At 28.8% G+C, this 21,371-nt stretch overlaps 1 protein-coding gene across 1 annotated transcript in view; it reads left to right on the forward strand.

Annotated features, from left to right (window-relative positions):
- Positions 1–21,371, forward strand: part of LOC129958307 (homeotic protein ultrabithorax-like) — a 135,505-nt gene that overhangs the window by 77,229 nt on the left and 36,905 nt on the right. Inside the window, exon 6 of the mRNA XM_056070700.1 lies at positions 7,290–8,191. Coding sequence (XP_055926675.1) covers positions 7,657–8,191 — 535 coding nt within the window. The 5' untranslated portion in view covers positions 7,290–7,656. The remainder of the gene's footprint in view (positions 1–7,289; positions 8,192–21,371) is intronic.

Here is a 21,371-nt window from a genome sequence, read left to right on the forward strand (position 1 = left end):
TTTTTTGATGTTAAATTAGTCTGATACTTCGTATCGGGTAAACAATACTGGTACGCACTAAGAATATCAGATACTCGGTATCAGTTCTTGAATTAAATTGATACTGATTGACTCCTCCTCGGCCAGGCTATGAGCATGCGTGATTATTATTATTATTATTGCTGTATATATTTTATTCCCAGCCATTACTGTCCTTTATCCCAAATAACGGGACATATACCACTGCAGAATCTTCCCCTTCTGTTATACTAAGTATATCAGCAAATCCTTTTCTTTCCTCCTCTCACCCTCATTGTCAAAAGAGAGGCATCCAGCACAGTCATCAATATCTCTTCTGAAGAAGAGAAATCTCAATTTAGAATTATATTGGTATCAGTATCAGTTACTAATCCCGGCATAGGTGCGAGGACCAATACCTATAAAGTATCCGGTTTCATTTCAACGGGAAAAAGAATCAGTTACCGGCTGTAACAAGTACAATAGAATATCAGTATCAACCTGCACTTGATCATGTAAAACCAGGCATCAATTCAATTCCGCCTTAAAATGTGCTCTATTATCTACACTTAAATATCACAAACAGCGGAACAATAGTTAAATGTGAAAATAATTGAGAGATGATGGCTAAATATTTTTCTCTCCAAAAAAAATAAATAAATAAAGTGTCAGACACTGCCGCACAGACAACGTTAAGGTAATGGTTGCTTAAAAGGGATACTAAAAGGTTTCCACTAAAATAAACCAAGTTATTCCATATTTATATATCTATTCCATTTTTGTCATCATGCCTGCAAAAATGAAGGCATAGATTGTGTTTATAAGCACTGAAATGCAATTTCTATCAGTTGTTTTTACAATATGCCCCCTGACTCCAAAAATTTTTTTTAACATTCTTTGGAACCAAAAAAAAAAAGAAAAAAAGTCGCGCAGTCTCATTGACTCTTGAATACAGACCGTAGAATCAGTGTATTTGTTATATCCTGTAAGGAAGAAAATATCAAAATATTGGCTAACAGGTGCTTAGCTTCCAAATGATAAATCAGTTTATCAGTCGAAAGCTAAATCAAGTAGAAAATATGGCGAACGAATTAAGATTATTCAGTTCGCTAACATGAATTATTATGCGTGTTATGTGAAGCAGAATGCAGTTTTAATATTTAGGAAGACTTTTGGAAGATAAATGCATTAACAATTTTCAGATAAATGTTTCATCTGCAGTGATAGCTTAAAATATATTTGAATGCTTATCTTAACGGTTAATTTGTATTCCATCATCATCTCAAATTCCTTCTATGTAAACAGTGGAAGCTGTATTCTCGTGCCTGGAGAAAATAAAGCGCAAATGAAAAGCAAAAAATTATATGCATTAGTTCTAAACCTCCGGAGAAAGCTGGAGGAGGGAGAAGACGGGAAAAAATACATTCCTAACGGCAGCAAAAAGCTCCGTGTCATCTTCTTCTAGATTTACAACGGGCATTATACTTCCATAAAATGCACTCCGTGAAACAGGTAAAAATAAACACAGTCTAAGCGAGTAACGCCACATTTAAAAGGCAGCGTTTCAGAAACCCACTGACTTGCTCATTACACTTTATATGTAGGACCACAAATGCTTCCTTTTTACAATCTGTATCCCGCAGTTTTAAGCTGCCTTTAATTGACGAAATAGCGCATTAGGAAGGCTTAATGCTTATTGATATGAAGCTCCTGAGTGACTCGGTGACACAGGGCAGTTTTGCTGACAGCATCGAAAGGGTTCTCAAATTGATATAACGGCGGTTTCGGGGCTGCATACCGTAAAAATGGTTCGGCCTTTATTGTTTAGGGTTCATTCAAAAAAAGAGGGGTAAGCACTGACAGGGGTTGTCTCTCTATTGAGAAACGTATAAAGTGGATCTTTTTATGTAATCGAGTACATTTCTAGCTCTTCATAAACCAAGGAATTTTCATCTATCGTAGAAAAGTATATGGGATTTATAATTTAATCATTAAATTTTTTTTTTTAAGAGAAGAGTGCATTTCATGAGTTTTACAGATCAAAGAATTAAAGTTCATATATTTAAACAATTCAATTATAACAGATAAGCCAATCTGGCTTAAGCTACAAAAATATATAGCGCGCGTTTCTAATTAAAGATTTTATTAATATAATTTAATTAAAATTAATGTTAATTTTAATAAAAGATTACATTTTTTTATTAAAATTTATCGGAATTTCTTGTGATATTGGATTTATCACTTAATCTTTAAAAAAATTTTAAAGAGAAGAGTACATTTCGTGCATTTTACAGATCAAAGAATTAAAGTTAATAAATTTAAACAATTCAATTCTAACAGATAAGCTAATTTGTCTTAAGTTACAAAAAATTTTTAAAACGCGTTTTTAATGAAACTTTTTATTTATATAATTTCATTAAAATTAAGATTAATTTCTAATAAAAGATTGTATTTTTTCAGGGAATCTTAGAGGAGTTTCTTGTGGAAGAAAATATGTGCGTTTTAATGTTGATTTCTAACTTGAATGATTTATAATTGTATTACTACAGTTAATTATTTTTCCGCTTTATATAATTAAACATTTTTGTGGATCATGTAAAATAATAAAGATTCACTAATAATGGGTAATATTAATGAAATATCATTCTTATGCAAAAGACAGTACCAAACGTCGATCAAAAAAAAAAATCAGTATAGCGTTTCTATATGTTACGTAATTCATATAAAATCTTTTATTTCTGTAATTATTTATTCGCAAAGAGCGGATAGTTTTATTATCGATTTGTTCAATAATTTTTTGTTTTATTCTTTTTAAGTAACAATTAATAAGAATAAATTACTCTTTTGAGGTTGTAGTCTTATGAAGCAGATTTTAAAATTTTCAGATATGTTCTATTATTTTATTTTTATTATGAATTTCAAATGAATTGTTCTTTATTTTCTAACAGATTTATTATAAATAAACCAACCATCTGGAATATTTGCCTCAAGTCGTCACATCTGGTTCTCTACAACGCATGATTTTTTTAAATCGCTCTTAAAATTAAATGCATGTAAAATGCCTGCATTCAAGATGCTTCGAAAATTTGCCGAAGATTTCAAAGAATACATTTTTATGCAAACAAAAGAATTTCATAATTTTATGCTAAGAAATTTTACGCGTAATTAATAAAAAAATTTAGAATATAAAGAATTGCTCAATGGCTCTCGAATATCTCCAAAAGAATTTTTATGACAAATTTATTTTATAGAATTTTTATGACAATGTCATTAAAAAAAACAACCTGTTTAAATATTTGCAATAATATCAATCCTATGAAAGACAAATTTTTGATTCTAAAAATATTTGCAAGAAGTGATATTTTTCTTAAAAACTTTAAGCAAAAATCTTTAAATTTCTGTAAATCGTCAATCTGATAGCTGAAATCAATGTTGATCAGAAATAGTTAAGCATTTTTAACCTTAATTACGGAAATTTAACATTAAAGAAATTAAACAGTTACATTTCAATAATAATTTGTTCCTAAAATTAAGAATTTACTTCTACTCGCATGACATGACAGTGTTAAAAAATGACACTGTTAAAAAGTGACATCTTTCTGAAATTTTATCTCTTAAATTATTTTTGAAAAGAGGCAGAATTCTTAAATATTGTCTTGGGAAAGTTTCAAAAAAAATTTAGATCAATATTCTCTTTCTTTTAATTCCCAAACAATTTTTTTCCATACAACTTTTGATAGCTCATAACTTTCTATTTACGTTGTTTAAGCATCAGTTGTGTAATAAAATATTGCTGAAGCTTTCTTAATTTCGTAAGTAATTTGTTTAAAAAAATTTCTTACTTTCTTTTGAAATAGTTTAGTGCTCCTATAATCAAAAATTTTTTTCACTAACCTTTCAGAAATGTTCATTAGTTCAATAATAATTTTACATGAGAATGCATTAAAGAAAAACAACGAAAAGATTTGAAATGTATCATTATCATGAAAATATATTTCTCTTGAATGTAAAATTCATTTCGTGATCCCATTTCATGTAGAACGGGAATTGAATCATTGTCGAAAGTCGTAAATTTGTGTCTGTTCCCCTAACGTGTCTTACTCTCGCTGCTCCATCTCACTTGAGATCACTCTTTTGCAGAATAACGGTTTTGAAAGTGGGTGTTCTGTTTATTTAACTTGTTTGGAGTATCCTAGAAGCATAAGAGAAATTCACTGTCTTCTTCCTCCTCTTTAAAGACAGATTTTAACAGCGAACTACATTTACTAGCAGCAAACTTGGCGGATGTATACGTTATGAGATGTGCTTCGGTCAGGCAGGAGGTGAAGGCGATTCTGGGGAGAGTCAATTGTTTTAAATCTGATGGCGCCATCTCATATTACGCCGATTCTTTTTTACCTTTTTTCATCCTTAATGTTGGTTAAGTTTCCAATTTGTAGAAATTTCGAACGTTATATCAGACTTCGCTTTGGTTATATTACATCTGATTATAGTACGCTAATTTTTTTTATTCATACTATACATTTTATTATTTTGGTGCGAAAATATCTTTTCTATTAAAATTTACGACTTCGTTATACATATTTTAAGGAAAATTATATGTTCTGATTTTAGATAAAATTTATTTTGTTTTGAAACTCTATTTACATATTAGAACTTATATAATCCCTAACAACACAATTAACTTTGGTGGTATTAGATATATATTTTCGAAAGTTTCAATTTTCGTTTGCAAAATCAGACTTGATCACGACATATAAACTTGAAAAATTGAAGAGTTTCTTAAGAATGTTTTATTTGCTATTAACGTTGAATATCGCTTGAAGAATTTAAAAGATTTTCAGAATGAAAATTTTTAGAGTAAAAATTTAACGCAGTTCTTCATGAAAATTCTTGGTTGATAATCAAATTTTCTGCATTTACAATTAATGTACCAATTTGTTGATTTTTTATTAAAAGTTGAACAGCTTAGGAAAAGTAGATTTTTTAAAAAACAAGTTACTTCCGTTGATTATTTGATTTAGTAATAAAAAAAGAACATTGCAGATCAGCCGAATTAAAAAAAAAAAAAACATACTAAATGAATTTTAATGCAGTTCTGCATGCGAATTCTTGGGTGATAATATTTTATGCACTTGCAATTAATGCAGCTGTTTGTCGATTTTATAATTAAAAATCGAATAGTTTAGAAAAAGTAGATTTAAAAAAAAGGTCTTACTTCCGCTGATGATTTAACTTAGTACTAAAGAGAAAATATTCCGAAATAGCTGAATTATTTCTTTCAAAAAGAGATTAAAAGAATTTTTAAGCACTTCTGCATGAGAATTCCTGGGTGGTAATGAAATTTTCTGCATTTATAATTAATACAGCAGTTTGTTGATTTTTCATTAAAAGTTGAACAGCTTAGAAAAAGTAGATTTTAGAAAAATGAGTTACTTCCTCTGATAATTTAACTTAGTAGTACAAAAATAACATCCCGGAACAACTAAATTATTTCTTTCAAAAAGAGACAAAAAGAATTTAAGGATTATTTAAAAAACATGATGAATTCAAAATATCCTCTTTAAGATTTAACACTTCGAATATGCATTGGATTGGATGAATTTGTTGTATATAAATTGGATAATTTTTGGATAAATTTTGTTTTATATTGCTGTTTGATATGTTTAAAGTTTAGCAAAAAAATATCATTTTTTAAATTCTTGTTAAATTTTGCATAAAGCTGAGTGAAATGCACAGCATTATTGATATTGGGAGTTGAAGTAATCGGTAAATATATACGTGCATTACAAAGTATATTTGAAGTGTTTTAAATAAAAGGTTATTAACTTTTTAAATCATAACAGCAACGTAAATGATCGAAAGTATTTGTAGTACTCTTGATCTGTTAAAATCAGATACTCAATGCTTTAACTAGTAGTTAATTACTGTCATAGTTATTAATTAATTAAAGAACTTGTTATCAAAACTCGTAAAAAGGATTCAAATTTAAAACTCTAAAATACTCCTGCCTTTTCATCTGGAATATAAGCTTGCAACTAAAAGTAACCAATCCTAGCAAATTTCATTTTCATATTGAAATAACTTTCGTTTCCCAGAAATCAATCTCCGATAAAAAATTAAAAAAAAAAAAGAATTGAGATTTTTGCTTATTATAAATTATGTTATTACTTCTTTTTCGATATATTTATTTGAGTCCATTCTTTTTTATTTCAACCAAAGCTTTGCTGTTCATTTTATAATAACTTCTATACTGTTTAATTATACTATTATAACGGAAGTCTGCAACGATGAAGATATGTCAGTTGTTAACCATAAATCGTAGCATATAATTAGTTTTAAAATGAAGAAATATTTTTGAATAGAGGGAATGCGATTTTCATTTAGTATTATTTTATCCTTTTTTCGTTGATTGAAGGTACGTTTTTAATACATTTAAATTACCTGTTGGGAAAGTTTTACAGACATCTCAAAGCTGAGAAATTATTTATTTTTGTTTAAAAAGATCCGAAAAAACATACCTTTAATTTTCTGATTCATAGAAAAAAATTTTTTTTTTTTTTAATTCAGAGAAAAAATTTCTTCTTAACTAAACGTATTGCTTACTTTTATTTCTACATATTTTTCTAATTTGGAGAAATAAGTATGGATACTTTCCGACACTTACAAATAATAATAGACAAGACAAGCTTTCTTCAAACTTCATTTCTTTGGTTTTATATGCTATTCATTCAACTAAACCGTAAATATGTTATTCATTCAAGTTCAAATTATGATTTTACCAATAAAAAGAAAGAGTGAAGTAGAATTTTTAAAAATAATCTGTATCTCTAATTGATATGCTTGATGGAAGTATATTTTATCTTCATTTGAATCTCTTAATGTACCTTTACTTATTACAGTTATATCTTTATAACTTAATTAAAAATTTCATTTATAGTGTATTATAAGATAACTAGTGATAATAAGTACAATTGCTTTATAATGATTTTTTATAGTTTTTGTATTCTTTTATTTAACTAAAAATATGTTTATTTTAATTTCATATAATTAATTTATAAAATGGAAATTTCTGAGGTAATACGCTGATGAATTTTGTTAAAAAAAAATATTTTGCGTTAAGATTGAAAAGAAGTCAAGCGTCTCAATTTGTAATTGCATTTATATATATTCTGTGTAAAATATTTCAGTTTCTTTGTTTCTATAGAATGTTTCAGTTGCTTCTCACAAAATTTTATTTTATTAATAAATTCGTGGAAACATATTTATTGAGACTTACTATTTCTTTGTAGATTTAGTTTGGCAATGTAAAGAGAATAATGAAGGGAGTGCGTGTGTGCTTCCCGTGGTGCCGGGAAGAGGAAGAGGAATGGATGCAGAGGTGTGTGCTGATGAGGAGGCGACGGAATCTTATCTCCTGTTGTTGGAAAGGAACACCGCGTGCCTTTTCGGCGGCAGAATACAGCGAGCAGTGCTTCGGAGCCGCTGATTGGCTGACGACAGCCTCCCCAGAACCACCCTTTGCGAATGTGTATCCATGGCAGCCGAAGGCCCCCAAAATGAATCCAACACACCGTTCTCGTAGAGTAAAAAACATACCCAAATTCCAAGTCTGATGTTGAAGAGTGAGGAGCACTGTGCACATCATCATCTCGTTGCATGATGAACTCATACTTTGAGCAGAGCGGCTTCTACAACGGACAGTCGGCCGCTGAACAGTCGTATCGTTTCCCACAGGGACTCCTCGTACCACCTTACCCACCGCAACCCAGCTCGGCTCGGTCTAACCCGGCACATGAGAATTCAGCGGCGTCGTACGCGGCAGTGGACGCCACCAATAACGGCAATTCGTCGGTGGCGTCCACGGCAGCCACTGCAGCCGCCGCCGCGGCATGCAAACTCTACTCGAACTCGGTGAGCGAAGGTGGCTCGACGATTTTCAAGCCAGAATGTTTGGCCAAAGATCAGAATGGCTTCAACCAGGCGGTCAAGGAAATGACTTCTTGGCCCTCGAGCTCAGTCACAGGCCTCCGACCGACGAGTATGAGCGGAGACTCCATGCGGCCTTTCCCGACCGACAATTCTGCGGCCCCGCGAGTCACGGATGCGTGGTCGACCTGCTGTCAAAGCACACCTCCTATGGCTCAAGCACCTGCCAATGCTTTCTACCCCTGGATGGCCATAGCAGGTTGGTGTAAGTTACCACTTTCGTTATTCTCCTTTTTCACTTCTTCAATCAGTATGACAGTACCGAAAACAATCTCTGAATTCCCACATCCATTCCAAAATAAAGTTCAAAATGCTGATAATAAGTAACATTTGCTATTTAAATATAGGCAATCTTGGTGCCGAATTAAACTGTATAAGCCGGTAAAATTTCACAACGCTTTTAAGTTCATAATTCGAATTGACCGCACATTATACATACAAATTATTAAATGGATTGTTTATCACAAAATAAAAACACCTGATAATTTTACTGTTTTGTACAGAATTTTCTAAAAATAAAATTGTATTTATTGTTACTTAGAAATAAGGGTAAAAGAAAAAATAAATAAAGTGAGAACTTGACACACACGTGTGTGCTTAAGCAAAACATCTAACTCTCAACTAGAAACCACTTTGCAGTAGTTGCGTTTTGGAAATGAAGTAAAGTAGATCCGAAATCAGTTTTTCATAGCTCCATACTTGTTTTATGGAGTCTAAAAGTAGTCATAAAATTATTTTACGACCACTTTCAAAGCAGTGCATCATACATCACTTTTCAAATACCTCACAGTAGGGAGAAGTCACAAAACCGCTGTTTACTGGCCATCAAATCCTGAACAGACCCTATCCACTCCCCTGGACTTTCCAATTAGCCAATGGAAGTTCCCTTCAAGGGTTTTGTGTTGTGGCCCTCTCTTGCTGTTAGGGGAGTTGAAGCATCCATAGGAGGCATTTCCCCCCTCCGTTCTTAGATTGCTCTGTTTACTTTTTTATTTTCTTTCTTCACTTTCTGTTGTGAAAGTACTTTGAAAAGCTTTCACAACAATTTGCAAGTGCAATTTTCGACAATGAATAGCTCGTAAATCAAATTTATTTCATAATGCATGTATCTTTTTTCACCTTCATTTATTGTTAATCATGTGTTAACAAACAAAAAAAATGATAAATTGCATTGTTATTTTTAAAAAAATTATTGGTTTTTATTATGCATATGTGAATCTAAGCAGTAAATTTCATATTTTTGAATTTCATTTACTATATTTAAGTCAGAAATAAATAATGATAATTTAATAATGTATATATATGTTTTCTTACGTATGATTGGATTAACAGTTAACAGTAACTTAAAAATACATGGAAAAAATGGTTCTCTAAGGGAATTGAATTCAATTCTATTATAAATAACTAGTAACGTTGTAAATATTTATATTTTATGTTATTAAGAAAAGGTATTTGAATGTATTTATCTAATTAAGGGAGGAATGTAACTGTCATTAATTCTTTTTTATAACATCAATCTTTGTTGTTTGTGTTTACTAATTCTTTTGTGTAGCAAATTATTTGTTAGCGCAAAGTCTTTGATTTGCGCTAACAAATTATTTTACAGTTGCTCAGTTAGTTAGCAGCTTTTTTGTAAGAATGTAAAGATTTTTAGACAACTTGTAAGATATAAAAACATTAAATAACAAGCAAAAATGTTTTACATTAAGTGCAATTTTAAAAGTAAAATTAGAATGAAATTTATATTTTAAAACTTTGTTGAACAATGCTGCACAATCATTATTATTAGTTTAGGCTTATATAAATACATTACAATAGCTTGAAAATAAACTTTCATCATATTGGTTTTAAGAAACACATTAATTTTTCTTTGTTTACAAAGGATATATAAGTTGCTTGAATTTGTCGATAAAATTCAGTTTCGTACATTTTTAATGATTAATTTAACTTATCTTCATGCTGTTTTATTTTTTTATCCACACCTATTTTTGTATGAAATCGGTATTTTTTTTATGTATGATAACAAAAGAGAATGAATGACCTAGCGGAAAGAGATTTTTATTTAGTGTATGTTAGTTAGTTCATAGTATTATTTATTTTGTAGACAAAGATACTTGTTTTCATTTATAAAAAAAGTTGTTTTATATAAGTAACTTGTCGTAATTTAACAAGTATATAAAAATCTTCATCTAACTTATGATATGCGTGGAAATACATATATTTTGTTTTTATTGTGCATTATTTTCATGTATAATCCATGCAAGCATAATAATAATAATAATAAATTTGAAAAGTTATAAGCACTGCCCTTTCCTGTGTATTTTACTGGTTACTATAATTATTTAAGGTACAATATTTATTTTTTCGTTAGAAATAAAACGCTTTACGAATTTTTGTGCCTTCAGCTAGATAGCAGCAAAATATACCGTACCTTCTATTTCATGCTATCCGGGAAAAATATATCACCTGGTTCTGCCATTGAAGAACGTGACTCAACCCTAAATGTTTCTCTTCTCGTAAAACAGATAGAAAGAGTAAATAAAAAGAAACAAAATGTATCGATAACAGCCAAAAAACGCTGCGGAAAAGTCTCTCTCTTAGAAATAGATTGAAATAAAAAGGAAATAAGGTGCTCTAACGCATTTGTGTATCTTGACATGATTTGCAATTAGCTTTTAAGACATTATGTCTAGAAAATATATCTACTCACTATTTTTTTTATGCTTATTTACAAGTAATTTCACTATCTGAAAGTTCCTAATGTTAAGAGTCATAAATGCTTTCGCTGGCTTTGACTACTGAAATTAAATATTTCTTGGCGTTTCTTTAACGAGACTGTAATTGTAGACAATTAATGTTTTTATGTTTCATAAGGCGGGCGGACACATAAGAATTATTTATTCTCGATTCAAAATTTATTTTGAATCGTTTTAAGAGAAAGGAAAACATTATTAAAGTCAATTTTTCCTTTTTGAGTAATGCGACGAATACTTTAATGAAAAATAAAGAATCATGTAACGAAAAAATAAAGAATCATGTAACGAATACAAAGTTAGCTCAGCAAGGTGCATATGGGATCCCACGTAGAGCTTATCTTCTGCCTACATTATTAAATGAGTAATACGATACATTTTGCCTGCTGATGAGCGTTTGGGTTGAATGAGAATTGCGGTTTAACAGGAGACAAGTAAAATTAATCCAATGTCAGGTAAGATGGAAGTCATAATTGCACCAAGAAAAAACAAGTAAGTGGTTTTTGAATTATTATACATTAAGTAAGTTCGAATTTCGGCGTCAGTTATTCGAAGAAAGAAATGGGAAAAAATTCCTTCGATGCCAATAATCACTGTATGAATTAGGTAAGTAGGAATTTTGTTATCTTTTGTATGCAAATCAGGCTTGCAATGTTTTTTCGTATCGTGATCGATGGCTTTATAAGGTCATTCAAGCATGATTTGTTTGACTTTCAGGTGGGAGAACTACTTTGTAAGTGTGCAATACATATCAAAAACTTCTATTCGTTTTTTTAAAAAATCAAATCTTCAAGTCACCTTCCGTTTTTTTTTTTATCATTTCCGGCAATTATTATGAATGGATCTATTATCAATGGTTAGAATGATAAAACAATCAAATAAAAGTTGCTTTCAGATGAAGAAATAAAGTAGTTAAGAAGAAAATAAAGAAATTTCAATATCAAACCAACTCAGAAAATACTCAGAATATTTGTATAAATGTTAAATAAGTGTTATCTTGAGAAATAATCAATTTTTTTTTTCATTATTGTTCAATTTTCTGTTTAAGTATTATTTTTTTTCTTTTAAATTTTATTCCAGAGTTATGAAAGATAGTAAGCATTTTTAAAAGTAATAAAAATATTTTTAGCTTGAAAGACAGATATGAGTAAAACTAGATAAAATATTTTGAAAATTCCTGAATTTCTCAAAATGTTTGAATCGTGCGTGTAGCATTGATTTTATTCATGCGTAAAAGTAAAGTAATACGACGTAAATGAAGTAACACGAAAGACGAAAACTATTAATAAAAATTTCACGAATATTCTTTCTAAAAATTTGGAATGAAATGGTTTAAGATCTTTCATAATCATTCCTCCAAATTTAAATATTTTGCACAGGCAAACCGTGCTTTAATTCAAAGTATGAGACAAATATTCTAATAAAGTCTGCCGGAGAGTTCCCTCGCTTTCTCCGCTGAACTTTGTCCAACGAAATTAAAGCATTTGCAGATGACACTGAATAAAATAAATAAAATTTGCATATTCGTGAGAGAGAATCGTTTTCGCTCCAAATTTCATGCACGAGCTTTATTAAATCGGGAATTTCAAATATTGTATCATCGTAATTTGAAAGAAGAATAACAAATGAGCTTGAACGCTTCGCTGATCTTTTATTTAAACTGAATAAGTTAAGTTCTCAGATATATTGAACAGATTCAGCTTCATCAAATCTTGAACGAATCTTAAGATTTAAGAAAAAATTCGCTTAATAATTTCTGGATTATTATTCTTCAATAAATTTTCTTCCTTCCTTTCTTTTCTTTCCCCTTTTTTTATATTTTGATTTTAAAATTAGTGTGGAATTAGATTTTATCCATGAAAATAGATGCATCATTATATTAAAAAAAATGCATATTTCGAGAATTTACATTTAAAAAAATGTAGCGACTAATCGAAAATAAATTTATTTTTAAGCCTTTGTTATAATTTTCTTATACTGATTTAAGTGTTTCGTTAAGCATAAAAATATTTATGACTTTCTAAATAAAAGAAAAATCAAGCAACAAAATTGCTAACAATTTTAAAGTACGTCATGTATTATATCGTATACACAATAAGAAAGAAATTTTTAAGGGCCATAAAAAAGTTTCTAAATGTAATCGACTTATTTCCTTGCATGCATATATCCTTTTAAAGAGCATTGTAACGCGTAGATATAGCAGATTGTTGATGTGGAAATATAATACAACAACGAATATGGAGAACAGTCAAACATAAACTTGTCTCTTGCAAATAACAAAAAGCGTTCGTTATTCGTTTGAAGAGAAACTCTGAACAGAATGTGTATTTTTTATTCTATGTTACAAAAGACCATGATGGGGGTTTTCAGAATGATGGACTGGGCTTTTGTTTTCTTATACGAAAAGGTGGTCGTAAATGTAAAATTATACGCTTATATTTGACCGGGTTTATTGTAATTGTTTGCGAGTATCCAGCCTGTACCTACTAGACTAGTGACCCTTTTTCGAAAGCTGGAGTTCAATATAATTAGTATATTAATTGTTTCATTAATATGAGAATATTCGAAGCGAAGTTTTCTCACGCATTTAGTGTTTATGAAATTGAATTTCCTGAATAGTAAATAGATTCGATTGAATATAAAAATTATACTATTAAAAGGATACAGTAATTTCCCACTGTGTGTATTTAAATAGAATAAAGAATAATACAATTGGATAGATTAAGGTGGGGGGGGGGAAGTGCGTAGACCTAATGCTTAATAAATTAGATTCTTATTTCACATTGTATTGCAGGTGAAAAGAAAATAAGTGTTATTACATAAGAGGTGTACTAAACGAAAAGAAATCTCAAAAAAATTATTTCCAGTAATCAAAATTGAAAAAGAAGGAAAAAAAAAAAAAAAAGTATTCTCTTGAAAGTGTTTTTCTCCTCATTATGGAGGTTTATGCTTGTTTTTGGTATTACATCATAGTTTTGAACAATGCAATATTTCTAACCAATCGTCTTTTTTTTTTTTTTTTTTTTACAATGCAAGAGGAATAATGTCATTTAATATGTTTAACTGCATTTTAAGAAAAAAGAGAAAATAGTTTTTATGCCTTGAATGAGTTATTTGTTATTTGCATAAAGTTTTACTTTAATAAATCAAATCACGCATATTACATTTTTAAAGCATTTCTCCTACACTTGTACTAATGCTACAATCTAGAATATAACAGCAAAAAAGGATGTCATAGAAATAAGCCATTACAAAATTTATTTTTATAATTTTAACCCTCTAGCAGCTTATATCGCGTTTTTCGCAGTTTAGAGTGTTTATTTTTACGATTACAGATTTTTATTATATCATATTATTATCGTGTAACATATAGTATCAGTTCACCTTGTTTCATAAATATTTGAACTTATTTGCAAACATTGCATCTAAATAGTGATTTTAAAAAATTACGCAGTCAGAGGGTTAATATATGATTGTTGTTTAGATTATTTAAAAAACGCTACGCATAATAAATAATTACACTAATATCATTTTTATATTATTTTGAGATTTTCTTCTACCTTTCTTGCTGTAGGTAACAATTAATCTACGATATCTTATTGAATTATTCTTTTCAAGAAAACTTGTGAGTTTTACTTCTACTATTTATCATAAATGTTTCTTTTGTTGATAACATAAAGATGCAGTTCCTCGAATTAAAGAAAACTATTTATCGGTCATTAAATATAGCTTATGATTATTAAAAAACTTTTCTTCGTTCATTTTAAAAGATAAGTGCGTTCAGCTGTTTCAAATTTGAACCAGCTGACCAGTTTAGAAAACGCGAGACAGTTCCCATTCCCATAGTGAGATAAATGTTTAAAAGAAAAGAGGAGCAGGTGCAAAAATAATTTCCGATGTAATCTGGGTTTCAAGATCTTAGAACCCTACAGGATGGCAATTGAGGCGTTGGATGATAGGGGCTGCTACTTCTGCATAGGAGGACGGGGGAGTTGTGAAATAGTCTATTGTGGTCGTAATCCTTCCCCCCTCCTACTCCTTAGACACACACTTATTTCGGGGGCACTGGGTTTCTGCTTGGAAATCAATATATCTACCAAATCCCACATTTCGCTCGCTTGCTTTTCCTATAAGAATCAGCTGGTGTAACAGAAGAGGGACCAGACAAAAAGAAAGTAAAAACCGTAGAATTAGTCTTGATATCCTAATTCAATGCATTTTCACCAACTCTTATAAGCTTTTATTTTTATATGCAGATAAGTATGCTTGTAAAATGAAATTACATTTAAAATATTGCGAAATTACATTAAAATACATTACATGTTTAAATTGGTAAATTTGTTGAATCACGGAATAAATAGGATGAAATAACTAAAAATTGGTTTTAAATTTAGTCAAATAATCTAAATTCCTTACAATGAATTCGAATTAATATTTAAGAAAAAATAATAGAAGACAATTAATAAAAAGTCGAAATAATAGAACTGTACTATAAAAAAATCGCACAATAATAGATTAAGTTCATCTCAATTACTCTCATTTTTCCATCCTAAGTTTCGACTGAAAAACAAGTTAAATCATCAAAAGTGATTAATTCACTTATTAAAACGCATTAACGCTTCTGATTATTTAGTTTTTCACTGAAAATTCAGTAAGACAGATGACTAACTGTTAGTAAGTGAAAAATTTAGGAAATAAAAACTAACGTTGCTTTAAATAAAGGAGTACAGCTTCTACACGGAAGTCTCATTGCTTTTATGAAATTTTGGCTGTTGAAAGGCAAAAGCTAATGACAATTATGAAGGACAAGAATTTTAAAGTATAAAACTATTATCTTTAATATATGCTGGGTTTATGATGAAATAATCTTTTATGTCTTACATATTACGCTGCTAGTCTTTTATGCCTTATTAAAAAGTTTTTAAAAAATTTTGTGAAGTTTAAAATCTGCTAAATTGCTACTAAAATCTGCAAGAAAATGGCAATGTGATATTATTTAAATTTTGATTTTAGTTTTTATTACATGGAATAAATATTAATGTAATGTAATGCATAGTTATACAATTGCTTGTTATAATCATAGAAATTTATGTTATGTTGTGATTTTATTTTTCATTACATGGAATAAATATTAATTTAATGTAATGTATAGTTATACAATTACTTGTTATAATCATATAAATTTATGTTCACCTTGAAATCAAAGTAATGAGTTTTCCTTCGGTTTCCTTTTGATTTGCTACTGGAATTTTTTGTTTTATTTTTAAAAAATAGAATTGCAATTTGCATTTAAAAGAATAATTATGCAGTCAGGAATTGAGATCTAGAAAAAAAATATCATTACTTTATGCACTATCTCATACTTTATTTCAATATTATAATTAATATTATTAATGGGTCTTTTAAATCAACAAATTTAATGACTTTAACCAATTAAAAACTGAATAGAGCAGTTTTTATAAATATAAAACTCTAGAAATCATAAAAGTTACTGAGATTGTTGAACACTTAATTTAGCATTTTGTAATTGGGATTATTTTTATTTTAAAACACTGCTATAAAAATGTATCTCTTTTTAAATCTCAGATAATTGGGCATACTACAGGTTAATAATTAATTCTTGTTATTGCTATTGCTTCAGAAAATTATAGAGTATGTTTTAGAAATTTGTAAAATTTTTGCGGTTATCCATTCAAATGAAGTTAATGAAACTACAGTTTAGATAAATATTTGATAATTACTCAAAATTGTTATAGAAAAATGCATTGATTAGTACTTAACACACAAATGTTCCAATACAAAATAAACAGAAATAGAGTTTTAAACACGATTTATATTTATTAAAATAGAAAAATCAAATGGCCGAACTAGTCGCAGATTTTTTTGTAAACAATCCCTAGAACACTTATTTTTCGGTGTCTGTTTCGGCGGTAACTGTCTTATAGTCCTGAGCTGAAAATAGATAGCAGGGGCAACGATCAGTGGAATTGGAGGGCTTTTCGATTCGCAAACACATCATAGCCCCTTCCAAAACGATTGGGAACACTTTCCCTCCTCAAAATGCCCCTGCAAATGAGGACTCATTCCATTTCTTTTCCTGTCTCTTTGGCCCTTTATTTCGGGAATACGGATTACTTTTCAAAAAAGATTAGTCTCCAAAAGCTTGTTTTTTTTTTAATGAAATAGATTATTTTATGAAATTAATTCCATGTTTTACATTCATTATTTTAATGTTTGCGTTAAAAAATTGTTTTAAATAAAATACCGAAAACACAACTTAAATCATCCACAAAAAGGTACGAATGAAAAAAAAAATATTTAATCATATTTAATTCATTTCTTATCGACAGTATTTAGAGAATTAGAAAAAAAATAGTTTGCTAATTTTTTTTATATGATGAATATTTTTTTTTTCATTTAAAATACGTTTTAATTTTCTAAATATCCTCTAATACACAAAAAACATCATTTTATTTTGAAAATTGACCTTCCATATATATTTGAAAGCCCTTCCCAAGATTAATTGATGAGAGGATTATATGCGATGAAACAGAAAAAAATAATATTTATAACTTATAAAAGATGGTAAAAATGGAGTCCTTCGTTGTTACAACTTGGATAGTTTATTTTTTTACATTAAAAATTCAACTTACTAGTGAATAATTCATAATATCCATTAGTGTTCGAAAAGATTTTTATAGATACAGAAACAACTTAAAGTATTTCAACACATTTTATAAGGTTTAGTTTACAATTTTACTTTTTTAATGGATATAAGTACATGCATGTTAATTGGCAGGATATGTTAATTCGGAAATAACTAATTAAATTCAGTTCAGGAAAGTTAAAATATAATGAGATTTTAAATTCAAAACGTGATTAAAAGAATTAACATGTTTTATAAATATTTATAACTTTTATGCTATTTTTTTCGCCTATTTGTAGGTCGGCTAAATATTTTACCGCATGAAAAGTTAAATCTTAAATAAATATTAAAAAAAAAAAAAGCAAAAGCTTGTAAAAAATAAGGTTTATAAAATTATCAATTCAACGAATCTTAAATTGTCTTATTTTATTTTTCATTTAATAATTTTGCCCCATGTTTATATATTTGTGTAACGATTCAGATGCTAAATATGGAATAACAATGAATAAGCTTCTGTTATTTTCGTCGTCGGTGAAATGTGTAAATATTTCATATATTGAATTTTCAAATACATTAATATACCTAAATTGAAATAAACACGGATGTAAAAAATCCTAACAAAGTATTTAACTAAATCTTTAAAACTAGGATTTTAAGATGTTTCCAAATAGAATATTCCATTCGATACTTCATATAATAGAAATAACATGTGTCAAGAACTGATAAAATACAAGAATCTGACAATCTACTGTTACGAATACTTTCTTTGAATATCAGCACATTATAAATAATCCAAAATTAATTTGTAAGTAAACAGGAAGAATTTTAAAAGGTAAAACAAGAAAACTAAGAACATTAACAAATGCATATAAACAAAACGAAAAATACATCATGTCATATATGTAAACAAACAAATTTTAAATTCAATATGAAATGCATCCCTTAAAAACGATTGGCATACAAATGTAATGAATGTGATTGGTAATAATTAATACAAATACAATAACATGATAAAAAATCGAATAAATATAAGAATAAAATATAACTACTTTAACTAAATATTCTGGGTGAAATTTAACTATCATTAAAAAATATAATTGCATTATTACAATAATTTTTTTTTTCATATATTTTACACTAATTGCAAAAACGGAAAATGTTGCTATTTTTTTCTGACAAACTGACTCATTATGTTTCTGTCTGCCAAATGCAAATGCTGTACGTGAGGATAATATGCATGCTTTCTTGTCAATTTTAATCTTTCCTACGACCCACAAATCACAAATTATAATGTGTGAGCGTGTCCTTGAGCCGCTTTTAGCTTTATTAGCTTGTTAACTTAAGAGCTTAAGATTAAGCTTTGTTAAGCTGCACATTTCCAAGCGAAATTTCTGATGCAGGAAATACTAAAGTAACAGCTGAATTTTCCATATCACGATCAAAATAATATTTGAAGTTAATTTTGTATTGCACTGCATTTCACCTTCAAGACATTTATTAGAGTATTATAATTTTAACAGCATTTCCAATTCAATTTGTAATTCATATTCCCGCAAGACATAATTCGAAAAAATCTTCATTTCTTGTTATTCGAATAGGATGTAGTCAGTTGTTATTTTTCCTCATGGAAAGCAGTCTTAACGATGTTATAATTTTTTAGGAATCAAAAACACATAATGCATTCATGATGCTTATGCTTTTACGATTTTGTATTGTTTAAAATTTGGGTTAGAAATTTTTTGTTCAAAATAACAGCATTTCTAAATCAATGCAAAATACTACATTGTTTATTTCGATTGAAATGATTTTCGGAAAGTTTTTTTTTCTCAGAAAGTGACACGCATTGTGTCTGAAATGTGATATTTTTACTACATTACAAGTTATAATTGGCGGATATAATTTGTGCAGTCAATTATGCTACTTATGATGAATCATCACTTTAGTTTTAAAAAAAAATCCTACCTCCTACTTTGACGAAAATTAGTATATCCAAGATCACAACTGTATTCCTTCTGAAGCACAGACAGAGCATGTTAATCCAATAAATTCTTCCTGAACATTGCATATAAACAACTCAGAAGCACTCACAAACTACTCCTTTAAACACACTACCAATTAACTTCTTACTCAGATTTGAAAAGTATGGAGTGTAATTTTTTTTTTTTCACTTAGAGACATTTATTTTTGAATCAGGGCCATGAACTTCGGATATGATAATGAGATACTCTTGACGTCACCAGTCATTGTCACATTTTCATGTCACAAAGGGGGAGAGAGGGTTTGGTAGTCACCCTTTCAAGGTTAGAGCCATACAGAATGCGATAGGGAATGTTGGATTGCTCTCAGCTCCCAATCCTATGACAGGAGACTGGCGAATGTTAGAGTAGCAATAAAACGATTTATTACAGCTTTCAATTGCCAATAATGTCTGTTGACAAAGACAACCTTTTTCAAATTGGAATCTCTTCAGTGTTCTTTAATGCATTCAGCTTCTATTTTAAATTCAGATTTCAGGAGTTGATATGGAATTTAGCTATTTTAAAAATAACACTGCATTCGAAAAATAGGAGTTTAAATTTTTAACTTTTGAAATGTAAATGCCTTCCCACTTTGTTTCTTGTATACAATTTAATAAAATTTACTACCTCTATTTAGGTTATAAAGATTTTAAAATAAATATTGGTAGCAGTAAGAATTTCAACTAAATTAATTTAAATTAAAGCAAAAAAAAAAAATTCCTTTCATTGTCATTGAAAATGTATTACTTATCTGACTTTCTTTGCTGAATTTCCTCAAGCCTAAAATTTATTTCAGTATTTCATTTATAGTTCCTTTAACAAAACAGTAATTACTTTCTCATAAAATAAAATTCGATGCAAGTGGTACAGTTACCTGGAACACAGAAAATACAGATGATAGAGAAAAACATCATTTCGATTGCAATGACTATGAATGAACTTGAACTGAGAGAACGAATTGTTAAAAAAAATTTCAAATAATTTTTAGATGGTTGTGTCTTTAAAAAGGTTTTATTCTAACAAATAAACTGAGCAATACAGACTAATTACTTATGCCTTTTAATCAAAGAATTTAAAAATCTATTTTTCATCAATAAACAAGTGATTAAAGAATTTAGTTACCTAGCTATTGATTATTTCAGATTCTACCGCAAAATGTATAAAGGAAATATAATTTTATTTTCATCTATCAAAAAATTTAGCATAAATACGACATCTTTTCTAGAAAATTGTGTTCTAAAAATCAGTAAAGAATAATTTAATATTTTAACTATATAATTTCTTGTTACGAATTGGATATTTTTTATATAAATTTGTCGTACCAAATTATGGAAATAAAACAGCAATTTATTTGACTTCTTTCTTTTGAAGAGCTTTCAATAACTTGAATTTATATCATATTTTGTTGTCCATCTGTATACAAATACTTGCTATAACACGTTCTTAATAAATAAAAAAAAAAATCAGGCTAAAAATTCATATCATCAACCGTCGCTTTCCCAAGTTTCAAAGGGGGGTAAAAGTTGTTTCCAAGGGCGTTGCCTTGAATGTTTCATTTCCCTAATGAGAGTCGACACTAATTTAGAAAATAATTGTTAAACGCGGCAGATTTTGAGGAAAATAATATGCAAATATATTCTCATTGTTTTCACGTATTCATAATTATAAGCGGAATTCTTTTTGTTGATATTCTGTTTCTTTATGAATATTATTCGATGATATATAAATTTGCTCTGCGACCATACATATTGAAGAAAGTTACCAAAATAAGCCCCCTGACGATAACATATAAAAAAGTGATTGCATTTTCATTTGAATAATAAGTTAAAACAGCTCAGCTTTAATTTTTTTTAACTTTTGGAGTTGTACTCTAACATAAAAATTCTTCAAGTAATAAATTTAGCATTTATGTAACTACCATTGAAGGTTGTTTTCATTGAATCAAAGATTTAAATTCAATTTAATTAT

This window comes from Argiope bruennichi, chromosome X1 (genome assembly GCF_947563725.1).
Source record: "Argiope bruennichi chromosome X1, qqArgBrue1.1, whole genome shotgun sequence".
In the NCBI taxonomy this organism is placed as follows: Eukaryota; Metazoa; Arthropoda; class Arachnida; order Araneae; family Araneidae; genus Argiope; species Argiope bruennichi.